Source organism: Cannabis sativa, chromosome 5 (genome assembly GCF_029168945.1).
Source record: "Cannabis sativa cultivar Pink pepper isolate KNU-18-1 chromosome 5, ASM2916894v1, whole genome shotgun sequence".
Classification (NCBI taxonomy): domain Eukaryota; kingdom Viridiplantae; phylum Streptophyta; class Magnoliopsida; order Rosales; family Cannabaceae; genus Cannabis; species Cannabis sativa.
The window spans coordinates 4,836,445-4,854,533 of record NC_083605.1 but is presented as its reverse complement, the minus strand read 5'-3'; the positions used below and the strand labels follow the sequence as shown (position 1 = coordinate 4,854,533).

The window sequence follows — 18,089 nt, the reverse complement described above, 5'->3', positions numbered from 1 at the left end:
TATGTTACAAATGATGATAAAAGTTTTCTTTATATATGAGGTGAAATAATTGACTATTGAAAAAGATATTCTAAAAGTTTGTTTTGAAACTTCAAAGGAAAAGTCTGATAGAAGAGACTGAAATATAAGTCCCACCCACCGCAATTCCTGGAAGGTCTTCAACAAAAGTTTTGTGTTATCTATCCTACTGGATCTTATCACAATTAAGTTGCAATTAACCAAGAAAAACTTGGTCCATTCCTATTTAATAAGAACAAACTGGGTGAAGAAAAAAAAGAGAAAAAACTTAGAGAGAGTGAGAGAGAGAGAGGGAGCAATTATATTGTAATTATAGATGACTAAAATCATGTATTGGGCAAGCATGATGTTGTTGGTGGTAGTGTTGTTGTTGGATGTGGTTGAAGCTAAGTGTGGAAAGAAAGGCCCAAATATCAGATTCCCATTTGGGCTAAAAGATGACCAAAATCAACCACCTTATCCTGGCTTCCAGCTATCATGCAGTGGCATAAACACACTTCTTGAGTTCCCTAAATCATCTTTGAAGCTCTTTGTAAAACATATTGATTACAAAGCTCAAGTAATTGAACTTTACGACCCTCATAACTGCCTTGAGAGACATGTCATGAATATCCAGGACTTGCCATCAATTTCTCCATTTCAATTTGTGGAAGATGTCCTCTTCAAATATACCTTGTTCAATTGTTCAAACGATGGAGAAAAACAAAATTCTTATGGATTCATCCCTTGCCTTGGTGGCCCTGGTTATCAAATTTATTTCTCTGACTCACGCATTGCAATTAAATACTTGCCCATACATTGTACCAAGTTGAATAATACTTCATCTCTTCCAAATGTAAGGACATGGAAGAACAGACTACGTTTGGAATGGCTTAAACCAAATTGTCGTCATTGTGAAACAAAAGGGAAGACTTGTCAACTCAAAAATGCCACCCATCTCCAATCAATTGCATGTATTCTTCCCAAAGGTAACTCCTTTATCTCCTTCAAGTTCTAATTTCCTTTTTTTTTTTTGTTTGAACATATATCTATTCTAAGTCTTGCTTAGCTAGCCAATAAGCGGAGTAGCCTATACATTTTATGAGAGTGAATTTTGTCCTGTCACATAATAATCTTGTGGTTTCTCAGATTGAGTTGATTAATGGTTGAAAGTAAATCAAATCAAGTCTAGAATATATTTTTACTATAATTAAAGTACATCAAAAAAAATTTTATAGTACATCACGGAATGGTATCATTTTTTTATAATAAAGGGACAAATTTATTCTCTACATTTTATATACATTATTAAAAGTTCGATTCTTTAATAAGCTAGATTAACTTAACTTGGTTGTGCACTTGTACTTTCTCAGGAGAAAAGAAGAAGTATGTCACTATTGGTGAGTTTTCTTATTGGAACTTAATATCTTGGATTTTGTATAGACTGATACCATGGATCTTGATATATATGCAATTTTTTGTCTTCTTCTATAGGTGCTACCCTTGGTGCTGCAGTAGTGACAGTAGTGCTTATTCTAATTTATCGTGCTTACAGCTCTAATAAACAGGGAAAAGAGTACAAATTGAGAATAGAGAGATTTTTGGAGGATTACAAGGCTCTAAAGCCTAGCAGATATTCATATGCTGATATTAAGCAGATTACAAGTCAATTATCTGAAAAATTGGGAGAAGGAGCTTATGGAACAGTTTACAAAGGAAAGCTCTCTACCGATTTTTTCGTTGCAGTGAAAATTCTTAACAGCTCAAAAGGCGATGGAGAAGAGTTTATAAATGAAGTTGGAACAATAGGTCAAATTCACCATATCAATGTGGTTCGGTTGGTTGGATATTGTGCGGATGGAGCTAGAAGAGCTCTTGTGTACGAGTTCTCACCCAATGGATCATTGCAACAGTACATATCTTCTCCAGATTCTGAACATTTTCTTGGATGGGGAAAGCTAAAAGACATTACTTTAGGCATTGCCAAAGGAATTGAATATCTTCACCAAGGGTGTGATCAACGAATACTTCATTTCGATATCAAACCTCATAATGTCTTGTTAGACCAAAACTTCATTCCAAAAATTTCTGATTTTGGTTTGGCCAAGCTGTGTTCCAAGGATAAAAGTATTGTGTCAATGACTACAGCAAAAGGGACCATGGGTTATATTGCACCTGAAGTTTTCTCTAGAAATTTTGGAATTGTTTCTTACAAGTCAGATATTTATAGTTTTGGAATGATGTTACTCGAAATGGTTGGAGGAAAGAAGATAACTAATGTGAAAGAGGAAGTTTATTATCCGGAATGGATCTATAATCTCTTAGAAGAAGGAGAAGATTTGCGAATTCATGTTGATAAAGAAGAAGATGCTGAGATTGCAAAAATGTTAGCAATTGTAGGACTATGGTGCATTCAATGGCATCCTACAGATCGTCCTTCTATGAAAGTTGTGATTCACATGCTGGAAGGAGAACAAAATTTGACTTTGCCACCAAATCCTTTTACCTCTAGTGATTCAACAAAAACAAGAGTTGATATGCCAAGAAGGAGAATGAACTTGGAATTAGAAACTATAACTGAGTTGGAGTGATATAATTTAACGACAAGTTTGTATTTACTTTGTATATGTTTAAGATCTATGCACTTGAATGTCAACATGGTGAGATAATAACATTTTCATACTATTTAAAAGAGTTGATTTAACATGTGTGTAATAAAATAATAAGTGTTGTGAAATACTTGTTATTTTTAGTAATATTCTCTGGTTTAGCTTAGATTCCTTTGGATTTCCTTCTCGATCCTTCCTTCTCTAGTGATCTTTGATTTGGATTGATGGGAGCACAGAGATTTTCATGTAGAAAACCCTCTGATGCCTTGTTAGGAAAATGGATGCAATAGACGCAGGGTAAAATAGGAATTATGCAACAGCCTCATCTAGTTGGACACCTCATTATTGGGGAAATGATTAGAGCATCTCTTCTATTAGAATATTAGTCGTTGTACCATTATACTGTACATATTTTTCTGTGCCAATGATAGGTTGGCAGGGCATACGTGTCCTACTCTAGAATATTCTTGTAAACCTGTTCTTGCTATATGGGGCTGGACCTCTATAAATATGATTTTTTTACGTTATATTATTTACATTTGTTATTTAATTATTCTTAATTGTTTTAATTTGACTCACTGTCGCTGACTAAAAGCAAGATTAATAATTTGACTTTGGCCTTCGGCACTGAGCTGTAAGTCTCAAACCTAGCCCTCGAATTGACCTCGGAGCTTGACCCTAAACCTAAACCTAAACCTTAGCTTGGACCTTGACTCTAGACCCAAACTTAGACTTGGACTTGACTTATGACCTAGGCCTTCGACCTTAATTCCAACCTAATCTTGGATTTCGATCTAGGACTCAAACCTTGTGGACGCTGACCTCGACCCCTGTCCTTGACCCTTGGATCCCGGCCTTGGACCCTAACCCAACCTCATTCGGACCTTGATCCCAACTTTGACTTTACCACAAAATAATCTAAGTTCATAAATAATAGGCTAATTAGCAATTTTTTTCCCCAAACTTTGATATATACCAAATCATGCTTCCTGAACTTTTTTGTCTGTTAAAAATTTCTCTTGAACTATTGAGATTGTTAGATCTAAGGACTTTTTCTAATTTCATTTAATTTTACTGTTTCAGTGATAGTTTATGTACTAAACCATGTTCCCCAGACTTTGATATCTACCAAATCATGCCCCTCAAACTTTGATATGTATTAAATCATGCCCCTCAACTTTCATCTATGCTAGAATTTTTTTACTAAAATTAGACAAAAGTCTTTAAATTTAACAATATTAATAGTTGAGGGAGAATTTTTAACGGCTAAAAAAGTTTAGGGGGCATGATTTAGTACATGTCAAAGTTCGGAGGGAAAAATTACTAATTAGCCTAATAATATTGGATATCCATTTTCTTATGTATTCCATAGTACACTATGGGTTGAATTAAAATTAATTCAATAACACTTATCCTCTAAACATAGTAGTTTAATACAATATGAAAGGTTGATACAGAATGTGAATTGAATCCTAAGATGTTAAAGTACTGTTATCCTAAATTATTAGTCAAAATCTGTTGTGCTATTTACTAATTGTTATCCAATCAACATATCTATCCTTCATGCTATTTTTGAATAGTAATTTTTTTTGTCAAAACATCTTTCATAATAGTAAAATTTTAAATAACACATCTCAAGTAAAACCTTCTCTCAAAAAATACAACATCTTTTCTCTCATTCGTAAAAACCATTATTTAAAATGCTTAGGATTATTCTCAAAATTTCTGTTTCTATCATCTACATTTTTGTCATTTTCCATTAATCAGGATATCCATCATATATTTCAACACCAATAATTTACTATACATTGCCACCTTCCACTTAGTATGTTTTTCTTTTTCAAAAAGGAAATAAGGATGGAGAGGGTAGGAAGAGGGGAGGGAGGACAACGAAATTCTATTGTTTGATAAGAAAGAAAAAGAAAATAGGAGGGAGATGATAGATGCATGGAGGTATCAACTCTCCCTCCTAATCTTTTATTTTGAATCCTTTAAAAAATGAGGGAATGAAAGAAAAGACAAAAACACAAATTAAATAAATATTTTTAGTAAAAGTAAGATGTGTAACAATAACATTACTATTCAAATGGTAACATTACTATTCAAATGGATTGTCGTAAGAGATTTGACTTGTTCTCCAATACAAAATTATTAATTTTTAGAGATTTTTTTTGTAAAAAAAAAATTAAGAAAAATAAAGAAAATATATTTAGTTATGGAATTATAGAATGTCAATTAAAATGAACGAATGATGAATAAAAATAATCTAATATAATCATGAAAGAAAAATCCTTTCCATTATGACCTTTCAAAGTTAAATCACAAAAATTGAAATAAAATAAAACACAAGAAAAAAGTAACTCACAATAATTAGGTTTGGATTTATATCAAATCCATTATTTATTGTCATATATCACCAACTAAAATTTGCCAAGATGTAGGTTTGAACTTATCTTGGTAGTGTTAATGATGGTATTGTTGAATTCATTGAACATGATGCCTCTTGGACAAGTTCTCTAGGCTTGTCTAGCTGATATAGAGAAGGCTTAGGAGGTATTTGTAGACAATCAACTTCTCCTTCAAGTAATTCTATAACTTTGTTCATTGTAGGGCGATCACTTGGCTTCAGTTGTATACACCATAATGCTACTATAATCATCTTCTTCATAACCTTTGAATTTTCCTCATCTGTAAGTGTTGTTTCTATGTCTATATTTTTTCCTTCACTTAGTTGATCATGCACCCAAGAAGGAAAGTAAATTTGGCTAGTATTTTCCGCATCCGCTTTTATATTTTTCCTTTTACCTACCATCTCCATCAATAACATTCCAAAACTATACACATCGGCCTTATTAGAAACTCTTCCAATATTTTTGTAAAATAATTCTGGAGCTATGTATCCTAATGTTCCTCTTGCTGCAGTTAGAGACAAATTCTGATTATCCAACGGGCATAATCTTGCTAACCCAAAATCAGAAACTTTTGGATTAAAATTTTCATCCAAAAGAATGTTGTGAGGCTTAATATCAAAGTGTAAAATTTGCATGTGACATCCTTGATGCAAATATTCAATTCCACGTGCCACACCAAGCGAAATTTCAAAAATTTGCTTGCAACTTAAAGAGGCAATTCCTTCGTGAGAAAAAATATATTTTTCTAAAGATCCATTGGACATGAAATCATACACGAGAGCGTGATTCGAGGAATGGACACAAAATCCTATCAAACGAACGACATTGACATGATGAATTGTTCCAATTGTAGAAATTTCATTGATGAAATCTTGTCCATTTCCTTTGGATTTACTCAATATCTTCACCGCAACAAAACGACCACTACGAAGCTTTCCTTTGAACACAGAGCCATAACCTCCTTCACCTAATTTATTCTTGAAATTTTGGGTCATCTTCTTTATATCTCTAAATGAGTATCTTATAGGAGTAAGATTATTTTGAGTGTGAAGGAATTCCTCAATAGAATTATACATTGATAAATGACGCCTTCGCCATTTATAGATTAAAAAAATAACTACAAATGGAGTTCCCAATATAAACTTTAGTCCCACATATGGTACTGCATTTTAACAAATTGAAATTTTGGCTTCAGTACACAATTATTTATGCATGAAGGTGATTACACTAAAAAATTATCACATATTACAAGTATAAAGCAAAAATTATTTTATATTTAGCATAACAAGACAACTATATGATATATTTTATGCAATTTTTAGCATTGTATTCCATCATATAAATGCAAACTTGCCGTAATATTTATTATATCTAATTAATATTTCTATTAAAAATTATAAAACATAAAATAAAATTTTATTAATTTTTAAAAGTAAAAGTTCTTATTACTTACCAAGCACACCCGTAAATGCATTCAATATGATAACTGCAAGAAGGCAATAATAAATGAATCAGAGAAACATAGATGGAGTGAAAATATTTATATAAAAAAAATAAAGTTTGAAAATACTACTAATATATATATGGGACACGCTTTACTCTCGTGATGTACTTCACGAAATGTATTTCGTGATGTACGACAACTGTTAGATGGTGGAATTATTTGAGTTGAGGGCTGCGGTTGATCAAGGGGTAATTAAGGTTAAAAAATAGTAATGTACCTTAAGATCCATTTAATATATCGCGAGACAAAATCGTGTCTTTATATATATGTAACACTTCTTAATAGGTATTACGTAATTTAATTATAAATATTAATTTTAAAAATATTAAACTATTAAATTTTGATCCAATAACAAATAATAAAAGAAAAAATTGAATTTCCATACTTAATTAAAAAAATATCACTTTTTAAACTATATCAAAAATATATTTCTATACAAACTACTTAAGTCAAACTGTATTTTTTCTTTTTTGCCAAAAAAAAATTTTTCTTAATTTTTTTTAAGTCCATGGAACAATCTTAACTTATCTAATGTAAAAATGAGAAATTTTTTTTAATTAGATAGGAAAAATTAAGCATGAAAACTTAAATTTTCATAATATTACCATGAGTAATACCCATTATTAAGAGTGCAACCATATATATACACGATGTTATATAAGATAGAATTATTACATCCAATGCCCGTATCTCGCGATGATGGAAGATAATTTTGACATTAGCGGATCAGAGCAAAGTTGATTCAATATATATACGAAGCTAAACCCAACATAAGAGCTACTTACCACATCGCCATTGCCAGTTGTGGCGTGCTGCCCCATGGCACACCCACACTAGGGCCATTTTGTAACATGAGCATGCCTTGGTGCTTGATCATTAGTCAAGTCTCGCACCAAGCACCTCATTGGGGTATTTTGTAACATGAGCATGCCTTGGTGCTTGATCATTAGTCAAGTCTTGCACCAAGCACCTCATGGGGGTTGGGAACCTTTTGGTGTTTAGCTTTCTTTATTTGTATTTCCTTCACATATGTCTACAGAGCTAAAATCATCTATGTTCCTGGAAATCCCTTAAAACCCCAATAAGCTCTTTAGGGGGGGGTGACCAGGTGACTTATGAAGCACCTTGTCACCAGCATGATAGGGGCCCAGCTGTGTACTCCCTTGCCCTATCAAGGCCATATATTAATAAAACGATGTTTATCCATGCTTCTTGTGTATGCTTCTATATGGTCTTTGTGATGCCTGTTTGTTGCCTTTGTTGGGCCATTGCGTGCCATTTGTCTATATGTTTGCTTGTGGGTTGTGTGAGATTGGTCCTTGGGGGACGCTTTGTGTTTGCTTGTTCATGCTTCTTGTTTGCACTCAACATGTGCGAGACATGTATCGTGCCTAACCTTTGAACTTGTTTGCCTGCAGGCGCGTTTAGGCTGACTTGCTAGCTCGGTGTGCCAGCAAGTGCCGCACGTTCCACCTACTTGGGGGTGTCCAAATAGGCGGCCCGTGACAGTTGGTATCAGAGCCAAGAGAAAAGGGAAGCTTGGTAACACGACATAATGGTGAGCAACACCCAAAGGATTCAAGAGCTTGAGAGGCGCATAGGGGAATTAGATGGCCTGGACGAGAGGGTCAGGGATCTAGCCCCTAACAATCAGAACTCAGGGCCAACAGTGACACAACAACAAGTTGCCTCGTTGGCTCAAGACTATGCAAACTTGTTGGCCAGGGTAGCTGCGATCGAGAGAAGAGATGCTGCTACCGGAACATCAGGTGCACCTCAGATGGAGGATCGCATCAAGGCATTAGAACAAGCAACAGCAGGCATGCAGGCTGCTATCACTGTACTACAAAATGGGCAGGCTGCATTACAAGACTCTCTCAATGATACGATCGAGGATTGTAATGTGTCTGTCACAGCCATCCGGGAAGAATTGGCAGGGATGTCAACCAAGCTAAATCTTACCATGATAGCAGCAGAGCGTGCAAATACCGGGGGGCACGGAGGTATGGAGTATGGCCGACCGAGAGCACCCGAGCCCAAATGCTATGGAGGGGCGAGGGATGCCAAGGAGCTCCAAAACTTTCTGTTTGACATGGAGCAGTACTTTAGGGTCGTGCGGACCGACTCTGAAGAAGCCAAGGTAGCAACAGCTACCATGTATTTGTCCGGGGACGCCAAGTTGTGGTGGAGGACGAAATATGAAGATATTCAGAATGGTAAATGCACCATCGACACTTGGGAAGATCTCAAGAAGGAATTAAACGCCCAATTTCTGCCAGAGAATGTCGCCTACCTGGCTCGACGTCAGCTTAGAGAGCTAAAGCAAGTCGGGACAGTCCGAGACTATGTGAAGAAGTTCTCTGGATTGATGCTCGACATCAAAGATATGAATGAAGTCGACAGACTTTTCTACTTCCTTGAAGGACTCAAGCCATGGGCTAAACAAGAGCTGCAAAGGCAGCGTGTGGCAGATCTCGCCACTGCTCAAGCTGCAGCCGAACGACTGACTGACTACACCTCTGAGAATTCGCAGCCAAAGAAGACGAATCCTCAGACCAGCGCCAACAATGCCGCAAGCAAGAAGTCAGGAAAGCAGTGGCCGAGTAAAAGTGGGGGAGGAGACAAGAGGACTCCTGAATCTAGTTCCTCCTCCAAAAGTGATGCTGCAACGGGGAAGAAGCCCCTTAAGTGTTGGCTTTGCCAAGGCCCACATAGGGCGGCTGCTTGCCCCCACCAGTCCAAGCTGAGTGCCATAAAGGCATCCATTGCTCAAGAGGAGCAAGGATGCGGGGAAGAGGATGAGGATGAAGACTGCGCGCACATGAGCGCTGTTCGATTAATGGCTGCTCTCAAGAAGCATGGCGTCGGAGGGAAGAAAGCCCTTGGGAAGGGGTTGATGTTTGTGGAGGCCACTTTAAACGGTAAGCAGGCCAAGAGTGTAATGATTGACACCGGCGCAACACACAACTTCATCTCAGAAATTGAAGCTAAGAGAGTGGGCCTAAAACTGGAGAAAGATGCGGGTCGCATGAAGGCAGTCAATTCCAAGGCCATGGCCACAACTGGAGTGGCCAGAAAGGTGAATGTTAAGATTGACGGATGGGAGGGACAACTTGACCTCGTAGCGGTTCGCATGGATGACTTCGATGTGGTGTTGGGAATGGAGTTTCTAGCAGAGAAGGGGGCCATTCCAATTCCAGCAACAGGGAATCTCCTGATTATGGGTGAGAATCCTTCAATGGTACCCGCCAAAGTGAGACAGCCCCCAGAAGTCAAGCTACTATCAGCCCTACAACTGAAAAGGGGCTTGAAGAAGAAGAGGCCAACATTTGTCATCGCTCCCACCGTGTACGACGAAAAAGTGGAAGAGTCCACTCCACCTGTAATCAAGAAGGTGTTAGATGAATTCAAGGATGTGATGCCAGACGAGCTTCCAAAGAGACTGCCTCCCAGGAGGGGAGTTGATCACCAAATTGAGCTGGTGCCAAGTGCAAAGGCCCCAGCTAAAGCAGCATATCGAATGTCTCCTTCGGAACTTAAAGAGTTGAAGAGTCAGCTAACGGAGATGCTGGAGGCAGAATTCATCAAACCCTCAAAGGCACCTTTTGGTGCCCCCGTGTTGTTCCAAAAGAAGAAGGACGGGACCTTGAGACTATGCATAGACTACCGCGCCCTCAACAAGGTGACTGTGCGCAACAGATACCCCATTCCCTTGATCGCGGATCTGTTTGACCAGCTAAATGGAGCGAAATACTTCACGAAGTTGGACTTGAGATCAGGATACTATCAAGTTCGTATCGCAGAAGGGGATGAACCAAAGACGACTTGTGTTACTCGGTATGGGGCGTTTGAGTTTCGCGTCATGCCGTTTGGGTTGACTAATGCGCCAGCCACATTCTGTACATTGATGAATGAAGTCTTCCATGATGTCTTAGACAAGTTCGTGGTGGTGTACTTGGATGACATCGTGGTCTACAGCGCCACTTTAGAAGAGCATCAGGAACACTTGACAACGGTGTTTCGGAAGTTGAGGAAAGAACAGTTGTATGTAAAGCGCGAGAAGTGTTCTTTCGCTCAGAAAAGTATCAAGTTCCTGGGTCATATTGTGGAACACGGGAAAATCCGTATGGACATGGAAAAGGTGCGGGCGATCCAAGAGTGGACGACCCCAACCAACGTGAAACAACTTCGCTCGTTTCTCGGTCTAGCCAATTACTATAGAAGATTTGTGGAGGGCTATTCGAGAAGAGCGACACCCTTGACAGAGTTATTAAAGAAGGGTGTTACATGGACGTGGTCTGAGAAGTGCGAAGAAGCTTTTCGAAGTTTGAAAGAAGCCATGGTCGAAGATCCTGTATTAGCCCTGCCCGATGTATGCAAGCCTTTTGAAGTACAGACTGACGCGTCAGATTATGCTTTAGGAGGGGTACTCGTGCAGGAGGGCCACCCCGTGGCATTTGAGAGCCGCAAACTTTCCGAAGCAGAGAGGCGGTACCTTAATCGCGCAAGAGAAAGAGCTCTTGGCAGTTATTCATTGTTTACGGACGTGGAGGCATTACTTGCTGGGGTCAAAGTTTGTGGTGAAGACGGACAATACTGCTGTCAGTCATTTCCTCACACAGCCAAAACTGACTCCCAAGCAGGCCAGATGGCAGGAATTCTTGGCAGAATTCGACTTCTACTTCGAGCACAAGGCTGGACGTCTTAATCAGGCAGCTGATGCCCTTAGTCGTAAAGCCGAGTTGGCGGCGCTAAAGGTGTTAGCGGGCATGTCAGCTAGCCAAGTGGGTACACCAATCAAAGAGCGCATCAAGGAGAACTTGGAGAAGGACCCAGTTGCAAAGAACATCATGACTCTCGCAAGAAAGGGAAAAACAACTCAGTTTTGGGTAGAGGATGACCTCTTGTGGGCCAAAGGTGGGCGGTTGTTCGTTCCAAAGGCAGGCGATCTAAGGAGGACGCTGCTGAGTGAGTGTCATGACACGTTGTGGGCGGGTCATCAAGGGTGGCATAGGACACATGCCCTTTTGAAGCATGGGTACTATTGGCCGCAGATGCGGGAAGATGTGGTGGACTACACAAGGACCTGTCTCGTCTGCCAACAAGACAAAGTGGAGAGGCATAAGACGCCAGGGTTGTTAGAACCTCTATCGGTCCCAAACAGACCATGGGAGAGTGTCTCGCTTGATTTCATCTCAGGTTTGCCGAAGACTGGGGACTTGAATGCAATCTTGGTGATTGTGGATAGATTTTCAAAGTATGCAACCTTCATCCCGGTGTCGAAGCAGTGTCCGGCAGAAGAGACAGCTCAACTTTTCTTCAAGCATATTGTAAAATACTGGGGAGTACCCCAGAATATAGTAAGTGACCGAGATCGAAGATTCACAGGGACCTTCTGGTCCGAACTATTCAAGCTTCTTGGGTCACAGATGAACATCTCCTCGAGCTACCATCCACAGACAGATGGGCAGACAGAAAGATTTAATGGGATGTTGGAGGAGTATTTGCGGCACTTTGTCAATGCCAACCAGAAGAATTGGCCGCAACTACTAGACGTAGCTCAATTTTGTTTCAACTCTCAGAAGAGTTCTTCATCAAACAAGAGCCCTTTTGAAGTTGTGAACGGACACAGACCACTGTGACCCCACACAGTGGATGAATACCATGGACGGAATCCGCGGGCCTTTAATTTTACAAAAGACTGGAAGAAGAACACAGAGATTGCCCAAGCATATTTAGAGAAAGCTTCACGAAGAATGAAGAAGTGGGCAGATCAGAAACGCCGACCGCTGGAGTTCAAGACAGGTGACTTAGTGTTGATCAAACTGCGGCCAGAACAATTGAGATTCCGAGGGGACAAGGACATCAGACTCGTACGCAAATACGAGGGCCCTGTTCCAGTCATCTCCAAAATTGGCCTAGCATCCTACAAAGTCGAACTACCTTCATGGATGAAGATACACCCGGTCCTGCACGTCAGCAACCTCAAGCCGTATCATGAAGATCCAGAAGATCCAGCGCGCAACCAGTCTACCAGGGACGACATCAGCATTCAACGACGCAGCAGCAGAGAACCAGAAGAAATCCTTGCCGAAAGAACTGTTCGTGTGAAGAAAAAGAAGAGAAAAGAGTACCTGGTCAAATGGAAAGGCCTTGCTGATGACGAGATCAGCTGGGAAAAGGCGGAGGACTTGCAGCAGTTTATACAGAAGATTGAAGATCATGCAGCAGGTTCGTCGAGGACGCCGAACAATTAAGTGGGGGAGAATGTGGCGTGCTGCCCCATGGCACACCCACACTAGGGCCATTTTGTAACATGAGCATGCCTTGGTGCTTGATCATTAGTCAAGTCTCGCACCAAGCACCTCATTGGGGTATTTTGTAACATGAGCATGCCTTGGTGCTTGATCATTAGTCAAGTCTTGCACCAAGCACCTCATGGGGGTTGGGAACCTTTTGGTGTTTAGCTTTCTTTATTTGTATTTCCTTCACATATGTCTACAGAGCTAAAATCATCTATGTTCCTGGAAATCCCTTAAAACCCCAATAAGCTCTTTAGGGGGGGGTGACCAGGTGACTTATGAAGCACCTTGTCACCAGCATGATAGGGGCCCAGCTGTGTACTCCCTTGCCCTATCAAGGCCATATATTAATAAAACGATGTTTATCCATGCTTCTTGTGTATGCTTCTATATGGTCTTTGTGATGCCTGTTTGTTGCCTTTGTTGGGCCATTGCGTGCCATTTGTCTATATGTTTGCTTGTGGGTTGTGTGAGATTGGTCCTTGGGGGACGCTTTGTGTTTGCTTGTTCATGCTTCTTGTTTGCACTCAACATGTGCGAGACATGTATCGTGCCTAACCTTTGAACTTGTTTGTCTGCAGACGCGTTTAGGCTGACTTGCTAGCTCGGTGTGCCAGCAAGTGCCGCACGTTCCACCTACTTGGGGGTGTCCAAATAGGCGGCCCGTGACACCAGTCGTTGCAAATAGTATTGCTCATTTATTAGCTCGAGCATCTTATTTAGTTACTGATCGTGTTATCAGGAATAGTGATGTTACTCCAAATTTTAATCATATAATCACTATAGATTGCAATTAATAAAGATAATGAATTTTTCAAAAAAAAAAAAAAAAAGGTAAAAGTTTGAATCAGAGAAACATAGATGTAATAAAAATATTTATATAAAAAAAAAATAAAGTTTGAAAATACGTACTAATAATATACATATGGTGGTTTATAAGATAGAATTATTACGTATGTCATCAATGCTTCGAAAGCTCCTATCTGCAGTGATGGAAGATAATTTTGACATTAGCGGATCAGAACAAAGTTGATTCAATATATTTACAAAGCTAAACCCAACATAAGACCTACTTACGACGACATCGCAATGATCGCATCTCGTCGGAATAATCGATGGAGCAGTAATCACCAAATACGTTATAGAATTGTATTTTCAACCATGAAAGCTCAAAGCCATAAGTAAGGTGATTGTGAATGTCAAAATAAGATGTATTCGTCCCATTCACCACTACCTGATTTGATATGCAACTGCTTAGCTCTGTTTCGCACCCGATCGCCATATCGGAAACATTGAACCCACCATCCACCACATAATAATTAGAACCATTGCAGTAAGAAGCAGTGTCTATATAATTATTATTCACTTCTATTGGTGGATTTTCACATTTCAAGAATACTATTTGCTTTCTGAGTTTGACATCCTCTCCCGAATGGTAGCTGTAAGAACTCAAACCATTGAAACTATTTTCTCTCAATAGAAAGTTATTTGGGAAGGAGCAATAGTTGTTCTTGTCAAGTTTGGAGTCTGCAATTCTAATGGTGTAGTTTCCGTAATTGATTGACCTCACCAAGAATTTCACATCATTTTTGGAGTGTATTACAGTAAGATTGTTGTCGCAAGAAAGCTCATATTCTGGGTAGCCACAGTGTTTCGGATCTGTGTTGAGTCTGAAAGGACTTGTTATGTTGATAATATAATTATCACAAGAAGAGGGTGGACAATAATGAGGATTTGATGATTTTGCATAGCTACTTGTAATATTATTAAGGAACAATAATAAGAAGAAGGGGGTCATTATAGAATAATTATCAACAAGGTAATAAGCCATGGAAAATCTTCTCGTAGAGAAGGATGGACAGAGAAACAGATGAAGTTAATTTTCTACACCAAACTAATAAAATGATTTTATCAAATTTTGGTTTATATCATAAGATATAAAAATAAAACAATTTAATGATTGTTATACTATACTATTCAGACATGTTACAATCAACTCACAATAATATCAAAGAATAGTCAAAGTAGAGTGCATTAAAAGTTTAGGTACATAATTGGTTTTCGTCACTATCTAAATTTAAATGACCTCTAAATAAATGTGAAAAAAGATAAGGTATATGGGACCATCATCCTGTGTTGTAAAGAAATGATAAGAATATCAGTCAAAAGAAATGAAGACAACACTAAGGAACAGTAAAACAATGGGCACCCATGGAAATTGTTATTGTTCCCCTTTCAATTTGCATTTGTGAGAGAGCCTGTTTAGCTGTGTTTTCAATTTTCAGTTTTTAAAGGTAAGAATAAAAAATAATTTTTTGTCATTTTAAAATTTAATGGTGTTTGGCATAAATATTTTAAAACTATTTTTAGATTTTTTCTTACTAAAAAAAATTAATATTTTAACACCATACCATGACATGAACTATTCGGGTTCGGGTTCAGGTATGATTTCGGGTCTGAAATCCGAATATGCAAGCAAAAATATAATATAATATATTAGAAAAAAAAAATTGTTTTTGAAAATTGAAAACAACATTTTGATATTTTCTGTTTTTTAGTTTTTTAAAACTCAATTTTAAAAAACTGTTTTTAAAAAATTTTGCCAAATGACCCCTATTAATTTTTAAAAACTGTTTTCAATTTTAAAAAACAAAAAACTGTTTTTAAGCTATGAAGCCAAACGGCCTCTGGGCTTTTCTAAACCAACTCATGAAAGTATTTAATAAATAAGTCTTAATTTGTTTTCATCATATAAAACTAGGATAAATACTATTTTAGACTATGTTTTGAAATTATCACCGATTGGACCGCTAGTTTCGTTAAATGACCAATTAAATAATGTATTTTTCAAAATAGTTAAAAATTATACCTTGAACTGATTTTTTATCAAAATAATATTAAAATTTTATTTGGTCTTACACTAATTTTTATTGATTTTATTAAAGAAAAATTTACAATAATATATATTTTTTTCATCTAATTTACAATAAAAAAATTACCACTATTATTGATGTCACGTCAGCCAAATGTGATGTTTCTCATGGTTTTTGACATTTTTTTTAAATTTTTTTTTTAATTTTTTTTTTGTGTTTTTTAAAAGTGACTTTTTAGTTACTAATAATGTTGATACTACAACAAATATGAGTATTAGGGGCGACAAAAACTACCCCTAAAACCATACAAATTCACCCCTAATCACTATTCGAGGCGACAAGTCGCTCCTAAAAGGTCGTCCCTAATAATAATTCATATCTAAAAGTACTATTAGAGCATCTCCAATGGTAGCATTTTTTAAGGATGCTAAAAATTTATAAATTATCTAAAAATATAATATTTTATTTTATCTCTCTTCTATATTATTTTTAGCATTCTTATTTTTAAAAATACTCCAATATATAATACTCTTTAAAAATGCTATAATTATAATCTCACACATTATTATTTAATATATATCCTAACTTTTAGCTCCAATAACATTTTAGCTTTAATTTTTTATTAAAAAAAATGAATAGCATCAATGCCACAACATAGCATCCATGTAAATTTGTAGAATGGCATTTTTTTTTTCTCTCCAATAGCATGACATCTCAATATTTTGCCACATAATATATCCACCTCACCAAGCATTCTTTAAAATTTTACCACTAAAGATGCTCTTAGGAGCTACAAAAAGTCGCCTCTAGTTAGGGACGACTTTATCACCCCTAAACACATAATAGTCGCCCCTAAAAGATTTTACATTAAAAAAATAATTTTTTTTGAATATATACACATATCTATAGACATACATATATATACTAGTAAACATCCCGCGCTTCGCGGCGAATATATAAAATATTTTAAATTATATATGAAAAATAAATTGTGTATTTTAATTAATAATAATTACTTATTACAATTTTAACTTTACTATTAAAAAATTTATGATATAAATACTTAAAATATTAAATTTGTTGCTGATAAATACCGAAATTCAAAAAATACTAACATAAATCTTCATTTATGGTTTAATTTTTACTCAGATGTGTGTGTTATAAGTTCTGGGTTCGAATTTTATTACATAATAGTCGCCCCTAAAAGATTTTACATTAAAAAAATAATTTTTTTTTTTGAATATATACACATATCTATAGACATACATATATATATATACTCACATATATACATATATAGATACTCACACATATATATTAGGGGCTTTTTTATTTTTACGCTTCAAAATAATTTTTTTTTTTACATTTTTACGGAATTTTACATAGAAACTCATATTGCAATTAGCGCTGCAATCTAATTTGCAACAAAAAATCGTATAGAAACTCTTATTGCAACTAGCGCTGCAATCATTTTAGAAACCCAAACTATAAATTTGAAAAAAATGTTAAAAAAATAGTATATAGAATAATTCCCTATATATTAATCATTGTAAAAAAATACGCATATACATATAGATATATACATACTCACACGCTTATATATTATATATAAACTTATACACATATACATATACGTATATACCACCCTTATTATATAAACTTGATTTTTTAAAAAAAGAACTTACATAAAAATTTAATTCATTAATAACATAATTAATTAAAAAATAATTTTATCTACCTGAAATATAACTTATATGTTAAAAAAAATATACATATCCAAAAATTTATAACTTTAAATAATAATCAGAATAGTCTCAATCACTAATGTATCACAAACATAAATTAGTTTTAAATACATTTATTTTTATAAATTACTTACCAAAGAAAATTCTGAAACTAAATTATTTTAACCTAAAAATACACATAGGTAATCATATGTCAATTTAACACAAAATATCTAATTATTATACTAACAAAAAAATTACTTACTTTTGCAGAGGGAGAGAGACTGTGAAGAGAGGCGGGGAAACACGAGTTAAAAAAAAAAAGAAAAAGAGTTTTTTGCGGTTAAACCCTTTCAACTATCACTCTACTTGTACTTAATCCTCCATAAAACCCTCCAAATTATTTAACTTAAAGTGTCATCCACTTTCTACAATTAATTGTCAACATAAACTGCTTATGTGTACACTCTTATACACATGACACATTTATGTACACCTAATATTATTATTTAAAAAATAAAAATAAAATATTTCAAATTTTATAATATTTTTTATTTTTATAATTTTATTTAAATTTAAATAAATTTTGAAAATAATTTTTAAAAAATAATATTCGGTATACTAATATAAATGTGCCACGTGTATAATAGTATACACATAAGCAGTCTA

At 36.2% G+C, this 18,089-nt stretch overlaps 2 protein-coding genes across 2 annotated transcripts; one reads left to right on the top strand and one right to left on the bottom strand.

Moving 5' to 3' along the window:
• The first annotated feature begins 144 nt into the window (after nt 1-144).
• On the top strand, nt 145-2,679 carry LOC115716855 (rust resistance kinase Lr10-like). Its single transcript, XM_030645760.2, has 3 exons — nt 145-986; nt 1,371-1,397; nt 1,492-2,679. The coding sequence occupies exons 1-3, from the start codon at nt 335-337 to the stop codon at nt 2,586-2,588; spliced, it is 1,776 nt and encodes a 591-aa protein (XP_030501620.2). The 5' UTR covers nt 145-334; the 3' UTR covers nt 2,589-2,679.
• A 2,199-nt stretch (nt 2,680-4,878) lies between these two features.
• Nucleotides 4,879-14,759, bottom strand: LOC115716854 (rust resistance kinase Lr10-like). The gene is made up of 4 exons (XM_061115302.1): nt 13,901-14,759; nt 13,777-13,806; nt 6,471-6,503; nt 4,879-6,179 (listed from the first exon to the last, which is right to left on the bottom strand). Exons 1-4 carry the CDS (start codon nt 14,652-14,654, stop codon nt 5,056-5,058), a joined length of 1,941 nt encoding a protein of 646 aa, XP_060971285.1. The 5' UTR covers nt 14,655-14,759; the 3' UTR covers nt 4,879-5,055.
• Between the last annotated feature and the right edge of the window lie 3,330 nt (nt 14,760-18,089).

Excerpts from the sequence above, each read along its gene's own strand:
- LOC115716855 (XM_030645760.2), top strand. The coding sequence starts at position 335 with ATGACTAAAATCATGTATTGGGCAAGCATGATGTTGTTGGTGGTAGTG. Across the intron at positions 987-1,370 it reads TGCATGTATTCTTCCCAAAG|GAGAAAAGAAGAAGTATGTC; the intron begins GTAACTCCTTTA and ends GTACTTTCTCAG. Across the intron at positions 1,398-1,491 it reads GAAGAAGTATGTCACTATTG|GTGCTACCCTTGGTGCTGCA; the intron begins GTGAGTTTTCTT and ends CTTCTTCTATAG.
- LOC115716854 (XM_061115302.1), bottom strand. The coding sequence starts at position 14,654 with ATGGCTTATTACCTTGTTGATAATTATTCTATAATGACCCCCTTCTTC. Across the intron at positions 6,504-13,776 it reads TCGAAGCATTGATGACATAC|TTATCATATTGAATGCATTT; the intron begins GTAATAATTCTA and ends GCCTTCTTGCAG. Across the intron at positions 6,180-6,470 it reads TGCATTTACGGGTGTGCTTG|TACCATATGTGGGACTAAAG; the intron begins GTAAGTAATAAG and ends GTTAAAATGCAG.